Source organism: Aulostomus chinensis, chromosome 1 (assembly GCF_037954235.1).
Source record: "Aulostomus chinensis isolate RoL2024-O1b breed Wild chromosome 1, RoL_Achi_v1.0, whole genome shotgun sequence".
In the NCBI taxonomy this organism is placed as follows: domain Eukaryota; kingdom Metazoa; phylum Chordata; class Actinopteri; order Syngnathiformes; family Aulostomidae; genus Aulostomus; species Aulostomus chinensis.
In genome coordinates, this window is record NC_141320.1 from 58,692,624 (window position 1) to 58,710,594 (window position 17,971).

At 50.1% G+C, this 17,971-nt stretch overlaps 2 protein-coding genes across 9 annotated transcripts; one reads left to right on the forward strand and one right to left on the reverse strand.

Annotated features, from left to right (window-relative positions):
- Window positions 1-121: 121 nt before the first annotated feature.
- Window positions 122-8,939, forward strand: LOC147272453 (protein FAM117B-like). Of its 2 annotated transcripts, none has more exons than XM_086221633.1 (8): window positions 122-880; window positions 2,983-3,208; window positions 4,746-4,829; window positions 5,033-5,170; window positions 5,548-5,691; window positions 5,793-6,000; window positions 6,079-6,199; window positions 6,308-8,939. In XM_086221633.1, the coding sequence occupies exons 2-8, from the start codon at window positions 3,188-3,190 to the stop codon at window positions 6,531-6,533; spliced, it is 942 nt and encodes a 313-aa protein (XP_086077759.1). In that variant the 5' UTR covers window positions 122-880; window positions 2,983-3,187; the 3' UTR covers window positions 6,534-8,939. The 2 variants fall into 2 exon arrangements, with proteins under 2 accessions (XP_086077759.1, XP_086077841.1); XM_086221715.1 differs by having other exon boundaries at window positions 127-880; window positions 5,060-5,170; window positions 6,308-8,938.
- On the reverse strand, window positions 8,471-17,794 carry ical1 (islet cell autoantigen 1-like). 7 transcript variants are annotated; one of them, XM_086220932.1, is made up of 16 exons: window positions 17,675-17,794; window positions 16,980-17,011; window positions 16,705-16,858; window positions 15,039-15,111; window positions 14,463-14,586; window positions 14,182-14,380; window positions 13,981-14,106; window positions 13,782-13,880; window positions 13,615-13,700; window positions 13,368-13,418; window positions 13,175-13,224; window positions 12,866-12,910; window positions 12,599-12,742; window positions 11,696-11,995; window positions 11,504-11,599; window positions 8,471-11,381 (listed from the first exon to the last, which is right to left on the reverse strand). In XM_086220932.1, the coding sequence occupies exons 2-16, from the start codon at window positions 16,988-16,990 to the stop codon at window positions 11,266-11,268; spliced, it is 1,674 nt and encodes a 557-aa protein (XP_086077058.1). In that variant the 5' UTR covers window positions 16,991-17,011; window positions 17,675-17,794; the 3' UTR covers window positions 8,471-11,265. The 7 variants fall into 7 exon arrangements, with proteins under 7 accessions (XP_086077058.1, XP_086077263.1, XP_086077135.1 ...); XM_086221137.1 differs by lacking the exon at window positions 17,675-17,794 and adding an exon at window positions 17,491-17,662; XM_086221009.1 differs by lacking the exon at window positions 17,675-17,794 and adding an exon at window positions 17,486-17,662.
- Between the last annotated feature and the right edge of the window lie 177 nt (window positions 17,795-17,971).

Sequence of the window (17,971 nt, forward strand, 5' to 3'; positions counted from 1 at the left end):
GTTAATTACGATTAGTTCCTCTGACGCATTTTTTTCCACTCGTATTTGTGACGGTTGTTTCAGGTCTCTACTCAGTGTGCGAGTATCAGGGCCCCTCTTCAGGAAATAATCACGTAATAAAGCCTGTCAAAGAAAGGATATTCATTAATGTCGTGCACTTACCCCGCACTAGCGTGTTAGCTAATCAATTGGTTCAACATATCGACCCATTTTAACATTAAATGAAATAAAAATCAATTATCATCTTGCTGCTGTTGTAATTTGTTGAATAAAACTAGCTCCTCGTAATTTATTCGTTAAATACGGCTCGACAAATTCAGCACTTATTTTGAAATCCTAAACCGGAAGTGGGGTGGTTTCTTCCTGCTAGCTTCACACTGGTCCCTCTCCCGTCGTGTCAACCGAGGCTAGCCCAGCATCACCGCCCTCTTCTCTCTATCCCCCGTCTCTGTTTTCGCTCCTTCTCTTATTTTTCTCCCTGTTTTCCGACATTTTGAGAACTCTGCCGGGTCCTTAACGCGTCTTCCGCTTTTTATACTCATTTTTCCTTCGACCGTGACGCGTTTTGGTTGCGGCTTCAGCCGTCGTGCCGCATCAACCGGGAGAGAAAAACATCCATCCGCGACGACGAGGAGGAGGCAGGGTGCGAGCGCAGCTACGCCCATCCGCTGTATCCCCCGTTCACCCACGAACGCAGTCCGTGTTTTCCGTGTTCGCCTGTTCGTGTGGAAGAGGGGCCTTCCCTGCTCGCTGGTAGCCGGTGTTGGCTGTCTTGTGCCCCGCCTCTAGCATCTTGGTGTAGCGGCAAATATCAACAGGAGCCGTGCTGCTGACGGAGCTCCGAGCCCCGTCGCTGCGCTGCTGGATCACTATTCTGCAGGTGAGCACGCTTTGTCCCGCATACACATTTTAGCATAACACCAGGAGCCTGGATGCCGCTTTATAGACAGTTCGCGAGTGTTTTTGACACATTTGTTACACGACGCATGTCCAGGGAGTCGTTTAAACACGTGCTTCCTCAATGATGGGATATCTCACCTGTGCTGGAGCTCCAAAAATGCACATTTTAGGCATCACAACCAGGGCTTAGATGATCCAACCCAGCCTGCTGCAACATAAGCACACATTCATGCCTCTGGTTGTATTCATGGTTGCTGTTATGACTCTTAAAAGGCACATGTTGACGCATCTAGACGGGAGACTTCAGTATTTCACGCTTTGCTGTAATCGCAGGGCTGAACTTTCAAAAAAAAAAAATACAGAAAATTGCAGTACAATTCACAGTATCAGACATAATTGCTCTGTAGGCCTGTCCCAATGATTGTATCATCTTTTCATGCCATAGACAAACTCAGTATCTCCCTCCTCGTGTGTTTGTACGTTTTCTGTAGTCCTTTTTGTTTTTTTTTAATCGAGGTTTGATTTAGTAAGGATATTTTTTTCCGCATTTTGATTGGTAATGTCTGAACATTCAGAGGAGTTTCCTGTCAAAGGGGAGAACTTGCATACCTGCGCTGCCTTCAGGTGTCTGTGTGGATCCTTGGAAGAAAAGCTGGTGTTTTCTGTACACACACACACACACACACACCTATTCTTGTGTCATTATTCACATTTCAACCAAAAAAAAAACAACCCTAAAATATCCCCGCAGCGCTTTAATACCCGACACAAATACTGCGCTTCCTGCTATTTGGATAATTTTTTTCAAATTCTGATGTATTTCCCGTGCTGTTAACTGGTTCTCTGCAGATCTGGAACGTCTATTTGGTGTTAAAAGAGCTAACCAGCTGCTCCTTTAGCTCACCTGACTGGAAACTCGGCTACGAGCTGAGCTACCGCCGGAGAAACAGGATTTTTTTTTGTTTTTGTAGCAAACGTGAGAGCAGTCTGAGCCAGACGGCGTTACTGCCCACGGCCTGCTGTGGGTTGCTGGGCTACGGGCGCGTTTACACACTCAAACAGGAGAGGTAGAATCAGGAATACCCAAATCCCTGTTACACACACACACACACACACACACACATACAAAAGCCTGTTAATGAACATCGGTTGGCCTCGTTCCCTAGCAACAGCAGCTGGTCAAGACCCTGTCCAAATTTAGCTCCAGCACATCCAGTCCTGGATCCTATGTGTTTGCACATATGAACGGATGCATGTGCGTGTGTGCGTGTGTGTGTGTGTGCGTGCAGTGTGTTGTTGTTGAATGCTCAGCTGCTTTTTGCGCTGAAGCGTTTGAGCGTGCGCGTCTTTACCGCAAAACCGGTAAAAAAAAAAAAAAAAAAAAGTTGCCAAGTTGCAGTCAGGAAACTCCAAGTGTGTAGTTGTGATGTACCTGTGAGTACTTCGTGCAAGTCAACATGGTCGTCCGCCTGGAGGCGAGAGGCGTCCAACAATTTGACACTTTTCCATCTCAAATGCTGACGGCCCCCTAGATAGCAGCGTTGCTTGTCGCTGACATCGCCTGTCGTTAGCCGTTCATTTTCACGCTCGATAATTTATTCGGTTTGTTTAAAAAAAAACAAAAACCTTTTTAGAAATTATTGACAAAACGTTTCCAAATTGGAGTTTTTCTGCGGTTGGTACCCTGCTGCAGGGGGCCGTGGGTTGGACCTGTGCACTCCTGCTAACCCTGCAGCCGCTCTGATCAGGGTCAGTCGGACAGAGGGCATCACACACACGCGCGCGCGCACGCACACACACACCCTGCTCTAAGCTGGTTAAATGCCTTTAATGCCAGGGGGGCCGTGCGGAGACTTAGAGGGGGGTATATCCGCTCTGCCAGCATGGGACGGCTTAGCATCAGTCTGGCAACACACACACATGCACACACACACACTCTCAACCCTAGACAGACAGCACAGGCTAATCCTGCAGGCCAGCTGTGCATCTGTTGATTTGTTGATATGTTTACCATGTTGACAAACAACTTGTTTGCCTCCATTCAGCCCTAAAACTCTCCGCTCCCCTCTCATCCCTCCTCAGATCGTCTCAGTGGCCTTAACCTCCCACATCCCTTGGGCGTCTCTTCCGGCTCCCCCGCCCTCTCTCGCCGAGCGCTCGTCCTCTCATTCTCTTCTCCGGCTCCCGCCATCGCGTCCAGCTGTGGCCCTCACAGGGCGCCGTCGCTGGCTCTCACCTGACAGGTCCCTGGCCTCAGGACGACAGCCAGCACCAACACGTTCCCTACATGAGGGACAAGGCGACGCAGGTGAGTCCTCTGGTGTGTGTGTGTGTGTGTGTGTGTGTAAAAACTGCTGCTCGGCAATGATCACAGCAGCCTGGAGGCCAAGCGCAGTGTTTTAATCCTCACTAAATGTTCAAATATTTTATGGAAGGGTGGGGGGGGGGGGCAGAAGCAGACAAACCGGTGTTTTGTCTTCTAAATCAATAAAATCCAGTGTCAGCGTTCACGAAACACACAAAAGGTCACGGAAAAATTTACAGGCCTGGAAGTCTTTGGAAAACGGAAATTCAAGCCAGAAGTCCTTTGGAAGTGTGCTTCTCAAATGTGGCTCGTGTAGCGTAAACAGAGAGCGGCCTGTGGCGGTGCGGGGCCCCGGATCCTGACCTGGATCCCCGCCGTTGCTCTTTCATATGTAAACACAGAGAGCGTGAGCGAGCCGAGCCGCTCCTGAGGAAACACTCCTTTGTTTGTCTCAGGTTTTTAAAAGGTCTGCGGCGGTGGTTCCTGCACAGGTGCGCCTAGTCACATGATCAGCGCCTGCACTCAGGGGAGTCCAGCCAGCAGCAGACGGAACCACCGCACCTACGCGAGGGGTGGATCCAGACCCATCTGGGCTGCACTCTTGTTCACACAACCCTGCTGAGCTCGCGTGTTTAATTAAACTCCAACCCGCCGTCAAGGTGCACCTGGGAAGCAGCCACCATTCCATGATGTCCCATCATGCATTGCTGTGTTTGCACCAAGGAAGGCGAAGAACGTTTGAACTCAGCCAGGAAACATGGAGGACCTCAGAAGTACACGTCCCAGACCAGAAACTCCTCATTCCAGCTGCCGAGCCCTGAATGACTCAGCTGAGACTGGGAGTCACGTGACCTGCAGGACGCGCGTGTTCACGAAGCAGGCCGATCGACCCACACACAGGATGGGAAGGAGATTGCAGGCCGTTGCATCATCGTCGCCGCCGCGGTGCTGCGAAGACAATCGCTGACTTGGAAGCAACCCCGGTCACAGCTGGAAGACGTTTGTGGCGCTCAGCGCTTGACTGCTGCTGCAGCTGTGCAGGATCCTCAGAACCAGAACCGGCCCGGTTCCTGCGCTTTCACTCCGGAAATATTCAAGCCGGAAAGTTTCCGTGCAAACGAACGAGAACACACTGGCAGGTGTGGACGCCAACATTTCTGATGCACACGTCCAACCTGACGCGTGTCACCCCTTTGTGAGTTGAACTCTCAGTGCGTTTACATCAGTAATATCATCAAAACTCACCGACTGGGCGGAGCGTCAAGCTCAGCCATGTGACCCCAAAAGCCCCGCAGCCGCATGCGAGAGGCTAACGCGCAGTTAGCATCGATTAGCCCACGACGGCCGTTCTTCTTCACTGCCGTGAATTCCTGTTGATTCCATGATTCATGACTGTAATATCAACGTGTTTGCATAGTGGATGTTTTCCTTCTGTCTCCTGTGTATCCTCTGATGTGGTTGCTTTGCTCTAACCTGTACGCGTTTGTGTGTGTGTGTGTGTGTGTGTGTGTGTGTGTGTGTGTGTGTGTGTGTGTGTCAGACCCCCAGGGCCTGGGCAGATGAGAGGAGGAGGGGCTCTCACAAACGCTCGGCCTCCTGTGGGAGCACCGACCAGCTGAAGGAGGTCAGTTTAGCTCCTGATTTTGGAGCCAAACACGTTGATTCACGTTGTCTGTGTGTGTGTGTGTGTGTGTGTGTGTGTGTTTGTTTGTGTGAGCGCGCGCGCGTGTGAGTGTGTGTTGTCTGCAATCAAAGTAAAAATACATCTCACCTGTGTGTGGACCAAACATGAGGATTGAAATCCATATCTCCATGTCTGCATTACAGTGTCTGTCTGTCTGTGAAACTCTCCAGATTGCCAAATTGCGTCAGCAGCTTCAGCGCAGCAAACGCAGCAGCCGCCACCGGAGGGACAAAGACCGCAAGTCTCCGTTCAATGGCAGTCACACCATAATCCAGTCGCAGGTGATCAGTGGGATAATACTGCTGTGTGTGCGGGCGTGTGTGTGTGTGTGTGCGTGTGTGCGCGCTGAGCCGCCCTGAGCGGAAGTAGGTTGAGTCCCTGATCTAGAGAGTTTTGAGGACGTCCCGCTTTTCCTGGCGTCCCCATTGGGCTGTTTGGCTGTAGACCTGCATGACTTTTCACAGCCAGCAGGGGGCGACGGCACAGCTCACTCAGTAGCTAATACACATGTCGTCTGTGAGTTTTTGGCGGGTGCCTCGTCATGGGGTCCTCGCGGCGTCTGCTGGAGCGCAGCGGTCCCGGGCCTGTCGCTGTGTGTTCGACCAGTCCATCCACTGGTTGATGGGTGTGACGCGTGTGTGTTCTGTGTGTTTTGCAGTCCCCCATGCCCAAGACCATCCTGATACCCATCCCTATAGCCAAGTCCTCCGCCCCTCGGTTCCGCAACAGCGTGGAGGGTCTCAACCAGGAGATCGAACGCATCATCATCCGAGACACCCCCGAGAAGGAGGAGACCATCGTTGTGAGTCCCTCAGCTAAGACGGCACCCAGCAGCCCCCGGTGCACTCCTGTTATCCTGACCTCAATTGTGTGTGTGTGTGTGTGTGTGTGTTTGTACAACAGCCGCAGGATGTCCCAGATGGGCACCGTGCACCCCCGCCCGTCCCTCCACAGCGCAGCAGCAGCACTCGCAGCATTGACACACAGACTCCCTCAGGGGGCGGCCTGAGTGGTAGCCATAGCAACTGCAGTAGCCGTCCCGACTCCATCTCGCCCTCCTACCTCACCGTCCTCAACGACACGAGCGGAGGCAGCCCCTACGAGGACAAAGGTGACCACGGCACAACCGCAGACAAACACCCCGAGTCTCTTTGAGTGTCACGCTGACCTTTGACCTGTGTGTTCTCAGAGCTGGGCCCCTGCTCCCCGCTGCCTAAGTACGCCGCGTCTCCCCGGCCCAACAACAGCTACATGTTCAAGAGGGAACCGCCAGAGGGCTGCGAGAAGGTCAAAGTCATCGAAGAGTCCATGTCAGTACTTTTACTCGTGACACTAGTACTTTTCTACTGCATTACTCAAACTTGTTACTGTGGTGTGATGCGGGAGTGACCTCTCCCCCCCCCCCCGTGTGTTTACAGGCCTAAACCTCTGCAGGAGATTCCTCCCTTCCTGTGTCCCGACCGTAACAAGGTCAACTTCATCCCCAACAGCGGCTCCGCCTTCTGCCTCGTCAGCATCCTCAAGCCCTTACTGCCCGCCCCGGACCTCAACTTTCGCCCCGGGGTGGGCCTACGAAGTCTGTCCCCGTCCCTGGTGCCTCTGTCCACCCAGCCCTGCCTCCTGGAGGAGCCCGAAAGCTTCTGACCTCCCAACGGGGGCTTTTAAATCACCCCCCCCCCCCCAAACAACCCACCCAATCTGAGAACACGGCCCTAACGCTCCAAAAAATGCCTTCAGCATGCCAGCTAAGCTCTCTGATGTCCTTATCTTGTTGAAAAGCGCTTCCCACTGCCTCTCCTCCTCCTCCTCCTCCTGCTCCTCCGCAGACGACTGGCGTCCTGCACCCCCGGGTCCTGGCCGGGGGGGGAGGGGGGGGGTCCTGCAGCGTCCATCTCATTGCTGTCTCTGACCTTCCTTGCTGGTTACGTTCCTGATTTTTGGGAGGAAAAAAAAAAGAAAAAAAGAGCAAAAACCACAGACTCGTTTATTTCATCGTATTATACCATGGCGCCTTTCCACGGACATATCTCTTTTTCTATCTGTAGTTACTTCTCTTGATATAAAAATATGCCTTCCATTACAAAAAAAAAAAAAAAACGGCCGCCGGTTTCCTCGGCGACCAAGAGATTGAGGCTAATTTTGGTGCTGCCAGATATATCGTAGCAAAACTTGAAGGGTTGTGAAAAGGAGAAATAAAAGAAAATGTGCCTGATATTTTAGACCGCTCAGTTTCCCCTTAACCAGGACGGTGCTCTGATCATGTGATCTTTGCACCGTGATGGGCGGAGATACACACAGAGAGGCGGGGCTAAGCAGCGCTAACACACGCTAGGTACCTGTGAACCAAATCCAGATGAGTCGATGCCTTCACCATCCTACAACCGGTAGCAGCGAGCTGCTCCCCCACCAGCTGCAGTGTATCATGGGAAACGCAGGCCAGGGCTATGATGTGTGCAGCGTGCTCCACCTGTGTCTGCCCGCCCCTCCCTCCCTCCTTCTTTAGCGCCAGCCTCCGAAAATGTTTTATTCTCTATCACAGCCCCCCACTCCCGCCTTTCTCTCACATTCTCTCACTCTCCCGCTGACTTCCTTCCGTCTTGCTCTGCTAGTGTTGTAAATGTCTTCATGTCCAAAGGGGGGGAGACAGGGGGATGGGGGGCTCTCACCCCCCCCCCCTTCTGATTCTCTGAGCATGGAGAGGCGTACCATAAAAAACCCACATGGTCATGAGCCTGGATGGGTGTGTGGACTGATTAGCACGTGCCACTCACACGTATCACTGCCGTCGCACTTTTCGTGCCGTGAAATATTAAAGGTCGCTTCATGAAAACATGCTAATTACGCTATTTGCACATCACCTGGCATCGAGTTTCTTCTTCTTTTTTTTTATTTAATCCAAATTTAAAGCTACATATTAGCAAAGAGGCTAATGTCTGAAATTTAAAAAAAAAAAAAAAAAGCTAAACACCAGAAAACAACAAATTTGGTAAACAACGATAAGGAATTATGATGATAGCATCGGTCATAAAATAACCTGCCACGCCAAGTCAGGTGAGCCGGTCTGGCTAAGCTTTAATCCGTATCTGATGAGTTCATCTGGTGCAGGTCTGAAGATGCTAACAAACTAGGCTACGCACGTTTAGCTCGGTAGACTTGATCGATGCACAAATCCTTCACACGCTTTTTGTACGTTTTCTATCACCGTGGAGAAATGTGGGTGGTGTATTTGTGGTTTGACAGCCCCTCCGTGCTCGGGACCCCCCTCCCCCCCAGTATATGTCATTACTACTTGACCGTGCCTGCCTACAGTGGGATAGGAATGTACCGGGTCTGTAAATACTGAGGCGCACTCGTATTGTATTGGCTGACAAAGATATGTATCTGACTGAGTTAACAATTGTACCATATACCCCCCCCCCCGCCCTCCGCTGAGTACTGTGAACTACATGTCTCATTATTGTGAATAATAATGTATTTATTTATCAGACTTGTTTCAGGAGTGTAATTGGATCTTGAGAGAATTTTAATCCAGAATAGATTACATCGTCCATCTCAGGTTGTAGTGACTAGATGATGTACTAAGCGCGCGCAAACACACACACACACACACACACACACACAAAGTCGACACTACAGGAGCGCAGCGGCTGTTACGTATGTAGCCTCACACACAGCGGAAATACACAAATGGAGCGGGGAAAAAAAAAAAAACCTGTGAAAGAGTAGAAGTGCAAGAAAACAAAAAGCTATGTAAGAACTTTATTTAAATTTGAAAAAAAAAAAAAAAAAAGATATATATCCTGCTCCAAAATGTGGCTCTGGAAAACATATGTCATTTCTGGACAGATGTATGTTTACGCAAACCTTTTAAAACATTTTGGATGCGCGTGCGCGCGCACACACACACGCACGCACGCACACACACACAAAAAGATACAATTCTTTGTTTGGTTGTCCAGTTTATTGGAGTTGTCATCTGTTAGATCCCTCGAGTGAAATAAAAGGCATAGTTGAATTAAATAAAAGCATTTGTGATTGACATGTGAGAAATACATTCTTTTTTTTTTCTGACGTGTGTTAATCAAGAGTGTAAAGTGAAGTCACATCAAAATTAAAAACACACACACACACACACACACACACACAAAAGTAGTTGTCCCACTACCCACAGGCACACGGGACGATTTGGTTTCAGTGTCGACATCGTCACGTCTCAACGACAGGAAACAGTGGCGATGATGATGACATCATTCTACGACTACGCCGCACATTCAGACGCTCTTGGACTACTTTCTTCAAAATACAAATATAATGTGCATCGGGAGAGGATACGTGACGCCGTTCTCCGCTTTTCCTTGAACATCCACAGTCTTGTCTGTGCGTTTGCAAAATACGCACAGAGCTTAAAAATAGTTACGTTTACAGTGTCAACAGTGTGACTTTCTTATTCTACGCGTTTCAAAATAAATATTTGCGTACAGCTTCAGTTGTAGGGCTGACGAACGCTTTCCACCACAAACAATCCACGTGCCCTACTTTCTTCCGGACAAAAAAAAAAAGGAAAGAAAAAAAAAAACCCTTTCATCCACACGTTTTTTTTGTTTTTTTGTTTTGTTTTTCTTGGCGTCAGACTTGATTGTTAATGTGAGCGAGAGACTGTTGTTACATTCAGCAGGGGCGAAGATGGGGGAGCAGCGGCGGCGGCAGCAGAGTTTAGACCGGTTCACACAGCTTCACGTTTCCTTGCACGGGATTTCCTCGCGGATCCTAACGCCGTGGTAACACACCCTCATTAACAACTTCACATCGCTGCGTATTAATCGCGCGCTTCCTCACGAGGAGATTCACTTTCGCTGCTTTGGCGCTCCTGAAAATCCACGCGCGGTTCGTGAGCTCGGGACGGTTCGCTTCGCATCCCCGGTGGAAAATGTACGGTTCCCGTTTCTGATTCCGTCTTAAAAACCTCTGCCGTTCTTATTTTCAGTCAGAATTTCAAGCTTTTTTTTTTTTTTTTTCTCTCCTTCCCCAGCACAAATCTCATTTGTTTTGAGATTAGCTTCTCCGACTGTGTAGCCACAGTGAGCTGATAGCCGCTTTCATGGAGGAGCACAGACGAAGGACTCATCAATGATAGTTTGGTGATGTAGAAAACTTGAAACCGACTTCAGTCTTCGGACAAGCGCAGGGAGCTCGAGCACATTTATTCTGTGTGCAGTTGGTTTCTTTTCACCTCGTTATTTTCTGTATTTGTCATCCAGTCGCAGACATTTTCCGTCAGAATCACTTTTTTTTTTCCCCCTGTCATTTTAATGCTAATTAGAATCCAACACTTTATGCTAGAGGTAATTTTCGTCTTTTACACTTTACAGCACAGCTACATGAGTAACGGTTCGATTATGCTTCGTTGAGTGTGAAATAAGCAGTAATTAATCATAATTAACCATTTATTAATGCTCTTTTTAGATTACCATTGTTAAGTGGGGGATGTGTATCGCTTAATTAACACAAGCTGGTAAACAAGATGTCTGTTAGCTAGCGGTTAGCTCTGCTTTAGCTAGCTGAATCGACAGCGAGCGTTTAGAACTGCGGGGTGTAACTTTGACTCACTAATATCTCGTCAAACACAAGATTTTGTCTCTGATGACAACAAACTTTACTCAAGCCGGCAAAAAAAAAACCCCAAGCTAACAGTGCCTGGTACGACTGTGCAAACACCCAACTGGGTCGTTGTGATTCCTCTTCAACCCAGAAGGAGGCACAAGTTACACACTGCAGCTTTAAGTGGCGCTACAAAATACAGGAGAAGAGACTTTGTTCTGAACTGAGGGTGACGAGCAAAAAAACCTGTTCCAAGTGGTAACATTAGATAGTCTTGGAGTCATAAGTAAATATTTACTCAACATTCAAACAAGCCTGACCTCGCACACAATAGCACACGCACGCACACACACACACACACACACGTCTGATATATACGCCCTCGCATGAACACATCGTGTGCTTCTACATTCAACGACAGCTGTTTTTGTAACATCCCGGCTCCTTGGTGACGGTTCCACCCGGCAAACAGACCCACACCCCGAAGTGAATAAAGCTGGAGACACTCGTCCACAAGAAACCTCAAAGATTCTAAGAACACGGACAAATGTCGCACACACCTGTGAGGTTTTCTGTGTGCGCACGAGTCGGCGGCGCCGCATTTGTGTTTGCTGCAGGAGAGCAGATACACATCAGCTGAACTGGCAGTGTTACGGGCCTTTTTTTTTTTTTTTTTTACCTGTTAATTTGTGTTTAATTTATTTGATAAGTTGCATGAATCCTGATGCTGTCGTATACTGCTGCACGCACACGCACACACACACACACACACACTCTTTCAGGCATTGAGCAGCTCATCTGCGGAGCGTCCGATGGCGTCAGGGTTGGAGAGCGGGTCGAGGTCTGCAAACAGGTTGAACCAAGCTGACATGTCTCTGGATGCACTTGCAGTGGCTGCGTGCGCGCGCGCACACACACACACACACACACACACACACACACACACATTATCAATCCTTATGAACTGTGATCAAATCAACTCTTCAATCCTTGTTACAGATGTGGACACGTCTCACCATTCGTTGCAGGAGCTGGCGGCGGTGGAGCTGACTGGCTCTGAGCAGGAGGGGGCTGCAGGGGCGGAGCTTGGAACATTGGCGGGGTGGACCAGCCTGAAGGCAGAGCATGGTTAAAGGGAATTCTAACCGATTAAAGCATTGGGGCACTGCAGGGAGCTGAACCTGCCACTAGGGTGCAGTGTGGCTCACCTGTGGAGCTCAGACTGTGATCCAAAAGCTGGGAGGGCAGGAAGCCAGTGGGGCTGGGGGGGCAGGAGGGAGGGCGGGCTGCTGGTCCTTGGCTGCTGATGGTTGCTGCCGCTGCCCCAGCTGCTGCGGGAGGGAGGCTGGGGGGGTCGAAGAGCCCGAAAGCATCCTGCCACTCCCTGCTGAAGTCATCGGCAGCTCCTGGACCCGGGCTGAGGAGGTCTTTGAGGAACGCCATGTCGCTACGTTCGCCATCCTCCTCCTCCGGTCTCAGTCCTGGTCCAGCTGGGAGAAGACCCCCACCTAGAGAGGACAGAGAAGATGAGCTGGTGCCGTTAGACCAGCGGCAGGTGCATCACGGCAGAGATTCAGTGAGGTCCAGTCCAGAAAAATGGAAAAGACGAGAGAAACGACAACAAGAGGGTCAAAATTAATTCCATTCAAAATAATCTGCCCCCCCCCCCCCCAAAAGGAACATTTGAAGTTAAAAATATCCACTGATTTATTTCCAGCACTGTTCTCAATCAGTCTTAGAAACGACTGTTTGCCCAGTTATTTTTGGATCGTACTAGCATCCACAGACCAGCTGCCTTGAGCCTGAGCTCTCCAGCTGGACCGGGCGCCTGGTGACACCTCATTTCCTCTTGTGGTTGAATAAACTCTCTCAACTTTCAGGCTGTAAACCGCTGAAACAATGACGTGGTGGTACAGTCGGATAGAACATGAACACGTAGATTATACAGTTTTATCAGGAAGTCAAAGCGGTCGGTGAGATTAAGAGCAGAGGGTGGCTGAAGGAAGCGTGGACCCCTGCAGCCAGGAAGAGGTTAATTCCAGGAGAGAGGAATTTCTGCCACATGGAAGAGAAAAACGAGGTTCAGAGGAGGAGGACTCTCCAGGACTCACTCTGGTCTCCGGTCTGGGCAGCAGACAGGAGCTGGGGGAGGAAGGGGGGGTGTGTAGGGGGGGGCAGCTGCGGCAGATCACAGGCCATCAGCATCAAGTCATCGTCGGCGCAGGCTGAGAGTCCATCGAGAGGGTGCGGCGCCGCTGAGTGTGTGGAGGGACAGGTATCGACAATCCCAATGTCACAGTGTTATTTACTCAAGTGCAGCATGATAGCAGCTGCTGCGGTTCTCTCTCTCTCACACACACACACGCACACACACTTACCACTGTCACCTGCCTGGGTCTGTTCAGGACTGCTGGGGGCGTGGCCTGGGAGGAAACAGACAAAAAGTTCAACTCACAGATACTTCCAGTTGTTAGTATGTGTCCTTGTGCAGTACAACAGCTCCATGAAGTACTTTTAACTACCTATAGCTTACAAAAACATTTCTATACACGCGTCCACCAAAACTTGGTGGCTTTGAGAAATGACAGCTAAACCTGACAGCAAGTCCAATGTAATGTGTCCATGACGACACCAGAGGACGGTAGGCAAGCCCTTGTGTGTTTCAGCCACCAGGGGGCAGTACGCACCTGCGTCAGAGGCGCTTTGCGATGGCTCCTCTTCATCCAAAGACACCAGACTGAGGGCAGGAGGAAGCAGAGGAACAATGAGACGGTGTTTCATGTAACCTAGTGAGGGAGGCTGGGTTCAGCTAGCGGGGGACTCGTCTACAGGCCCGCAGCTACGGCGCCACTACGCCCCGTCATACACGCGGTAACTTACGTGTGAGTAAACACTGGCGTGATGTTGGCCTCGTGTTTGATGAAGACATAGCTGAGGTGAATGAATGCAGGGACACGTAGACACGAAGGACAAACAGAGAGTGAGACGGGTGGAGGGAGAAGTGTGTGTGTGTGTGTGTGTGTGCGTGCTAATAATGAGGACAGAGAGAGAAGAGAAGCAGCATGAACACAGAGGCAGATGGTCTGAGAGAGAGTGTGTGTGTGTGTGTGTGTGCGCGCGCGTCCACCTGTCTGTATTGCTCTGTAAAGCCTTCTCCTTCCGGTCCTCCTGTTTCTGTGCTTCTGTTAGCTGCTCAAGAGGGTCTCGCAGGTCCTGTGACGGGGACAGATGATGTTGAATGTGACAAAGATGGTGGACGGTCCGTGCTTCCTGTGGCGCGGGAGTCCGAGCTACCTTGAGCGTGGTGAACTGATATGACACGTGTCCCTGGAAGACCTCGTGGATCCCCGACATGGTGTGGGCCGTCTTTTCCCAGAACTGCAGCAGTGTGGTCTGTCAGGACAGAGAGGAACAAGATGTGAGGTGTCTCTGAAAAAAGTAGTTCCCCCGACTCCGGACAAGTGAGGCGACACACGCACGCACGCACACACACCTGGTAGGTACAGAGTGAGTGGGACAACATGTTGCAGCGGCTTGCTCCCAGCATATCCACCTTCTGGCACACATCATTCTTTAGTTTCTCAAACTGGCTCTTGGTCCCTCTGACCTGTCCTTGGACCTGAGGACAGAGTGACATTCCCTCATCAAAATCATCCAGGAACCACCAACGCATGACAAAACGCCATCTTCTCACCTTGCGGAACTTTTCCAGCTGTTTGTAAGTGTCGGGGTCCAGTTCTTGGGAGACGTCCTTCATCCAGAGCAGGGCCCCTCTGTACTCGGTGCGGGCCTTCTCCATACGACTGATTGTCAGGAGCGTGTCGGCGATGGCGCGCTGCCGGAACGTCTCCACTTCCTGGTGCAAACGGTGCAGCGGCGGGCAAAGCGCCATCCTGCGGGAGAGAGAAGGAGATGGTAGAAGTATAAACGGCAGCGAGCGCCACATCACAACCACAATCACTTCCTGCCGCTGACCTCTGCTTGGCGGAGGTACACAGGGCTTTGCTGGTGGCGTCCATCATGTTGCCTGCTTTGGTGCGGTCGTGTTCTGCTTGGAAGCGCAGAAACAGGCCCAGCTCATTCTCCTCCTGGGACAGACCTGGAGGGAGGGAGGGAGGGAGGGGGAGAGAGAGAGAGAGAGAGAGAGAGAAGAGGAAAATATAACTCATGCTTAAAGAGAGATAATGAGACATTAAGACTTTCCTCTGCGGTTCTCAGCATCTTCTGTGCTGAATATTTAAAAATAGCTCAAAAATGTATTCTTTTTTTTGTATCTTGACCCTTTAGTGGTGTATTTCATGCATTCAATTTCCTAAAAATCTTTGTAAAAAACAAACAATTCTTTAACTTTGGCTTGGGTCTTTTCAGGGAATTTGTGGACAACATCGATATGTCTTGTAGAGTCAATATTCCAGTGCAACGCCTGGATGAAAAAACAGATTTCTCCTGAATCTGGGACTAAAACAGAACTGATCTGCCATTTTAATCTAGTACTAGTACTCGCCGCACTACTTCCTATCCAGGTGTTAGTGGATGAGAAGATCCCCTCACGTGTAATCCTCTGCTGGTACTTCTCAATCACCTTCAGCAGCTCCGTGCAGGTGAACTGGACCGAGCGGAAGAACTGCAGAGACAAACGAGGCGTGTTAGAGTCGTCAACCGCGCGGGGACTTTCTTCTTCTTTGGCGCTCTAAACTGTCACCGTCGTCATCCTGTCTTCCCGTCGGCTCCACGGCAAGTCATGAGTAAGAACCGTCATATTTGGATCTGTGGCGGCCGAATTTGGCGCGAACTGCTCTAAGGTTGTATTTGTATGCAGGGTGAGAGCTTGCAGTACTGCTGTAGCGAGTATCCAGTTACTAGAAAAAACACTTTATCCCGGTGGGAACTGATCTTAGGCTGCTGGATGCTGAGCTGCCTGCTTCTACCGTCTTACGTGACTCGAAGAAAGCAAAGGAGGGGGATTAAACGTGTAGAGTTACTGATTAACTGGAGAATCAACAGTCGCTACCTTCATTCTGTCTGCCTCAGTAATGGCTACACACACAAACACGCGCCAGCGCACCTGGAAGTGTCAGATCTCGGGCTGTGCACGACCTGTCACACACCCTGCACCCTTTAAAATGTGACTGATAGAAATGAGCGTGAAGATCACGTTTATCGAAGAGGGGAACGTCACAGACTTCAGCAGGGGCTCCGTCTCGGACCGAGATGATGTGCGAGAGGGATTAAAAAGACAAAAAGCAATCCACTCGTCTGAATGTACGAAAGAGGCCTGGCGACGACTTTCTCCCCCTCTGTCTCCCTGGCGTATGAACCGAGGAATCACGACGGCAGGAGAACAGAGGAGAGTCCTGATCTGGAGCTAACAAAGCCCCGTAGTGTATCCCCTCGCTGCTTGGTGAAACACGACCTCGCCCCCGTTGCATGGGGCCGGGTGACCAGACAGCATGTCACCACTGACGCCACCCAGCCAGCCAGCTGTGTTTCAGCTCCTCAGCACTGCCTTTTCTCATTTGATGCACCAGCTGGGGAACGACTGAGGCGGAGGAACACGCAGTACCCTGTTAACAACGGCCTCAGAAGCTCAGCACACTTAGGAGGACCGCTAGCAGAGACTCCAACACCTCTGGGTGTATTCTGCAGACATGTGGTTCTAAATCAAACACAGGCAACTGCAAAGATTTATCAGGTGAAATATGAGGAGGAGCCACTGCTTCCATGCAGGTACACACCCCAATCCAGACACTTGGTTTGCTGTTGCCCATCCTCCTCCTGTGTGTGTACTAGAGACCCTCAGATATCAGCTGACTGCTAGTTAGCTTAGCACAATGAATAGCAGCGGATTGGGAGGTTAGCGTACCACTGTGTTGCTCACTAAACACCCAAAACCTTTAGGTCTCCCTCCTCCTTCGTTCAGCCATGATTAGCAGCAGCAAACCAATTTCCAGCTCCATGAGTGTTGTGTTTTGCTGCATCAGATCACTACGCCCCATCAGAGAAGTAGTTCCAGCAACCTTGCGCCCAGCCACTACCACTCATTGTGCTAAGCTAACTAGCTGTCCGCTGATCTCTGAGGGTCTCTGGTACACACACAGGGGAGAGAGGAGTCTCCTTCTTCTTGTCTGGCTCTTAGGACGATGGACAACAAGAATATTTCTCCAACAACAACAAAAAAAGTTTCTCCTTGAAAACATAAAAATCTCTCCTCTCCTACCTCCAGTTTGGCATCCAGGTCAGCGTCTGAAGCCACTACGTACTCATCCTCTTTCTTTCCAGTGGCTTTGATGAGGACCTGCTTCGTCTTCCAGAACTTCTTCTGCATGCGCGCCATCACCGAGCTGTCCTTGCCCAGCATGTCCCCCGCGAACCTGGGGGAGAGGGCAAAGACAGCCACTCAGTCGGAGGTATCCTATAAAATGTCAATCCAGCTGTGGAGTTCTGTCCATAACAGCTGTTTCAAATAATACAGTCTGTATTATGTACACGTACCCGTCCATCATTGGAGGTGAGCCTTATATGTTCTAAAAATAAAAAAGACAGATGTTTGAACAAAAAAATAAGAATTAAAACGCCTTCCTTCCTTCAAAGCTCCTCTCACAGAAAGACAGTTCTTGCGTCAGTCTTTTTTTATTCAAATTTACGAAGCTAAATACGATTTTTGCGTAAAGACCGTCTATTAGATATTAAAATGAATGAGACTCTGGGACACACATGAAAACAAGGCTGAAATCTGATCCGGAGGCTGTTTCCCGGTGCGACACAATCACATTACACACGGTTAGCAGAGGTTATTACCGGCTGGAGCACAACCGGAGGCTACGGGGCTGGCGGTAATCTAATCTACGGTGACTGGCGGAGGTACCGGACACCTGCGACTCCGACGAGTCCGAAGAACGGAGAGCCAGCCGGTTGACTTGCGGGTTTAAGGTAGGACTAAACCCCTCAGCACGGGTTATTCTGACATTTACGTGACACGAAGAAATAGAAATAAAAACCTAACAGCTGCAGTCGAGCCCCGCCGTCCCTCGCGCGTGCGCTGGTAGCACTTTAGCTAGTGAGGGCTAGCAAGTCGTAGCGTTCCGTTAGCGGCTTGTCAACATTTAACCAAACGATACTACAGCATAATCTGTTAGATATGAAGGTTAACGACTACTTTGGGTTGTTATAGCCTTATTCTATCTCACATTAGGGAATATTACGGCAGTCCGAGCATCTACATATGCAGCGTAGCTCGACGAGCCTCCTCTCCCGAAATCCATCACCTGGCTCTGGGAAACAGGATATGCTGAGGCGCAATAGCGCTGTTCGGGCTGTAGGGGTCGCTGCAGCTCACATCACACCCAAGATCGTTTGTTGCAGAGCGGCTGAGGTGATTGGAGCCTAGATTTTACAGCAGTTTCAGCTCCAGAACTCCAATTAAACAATGAGATAAACAGCTGCAGTTAAGGTGTTGATGACTGAGGAAAAAGTTATAAAATATG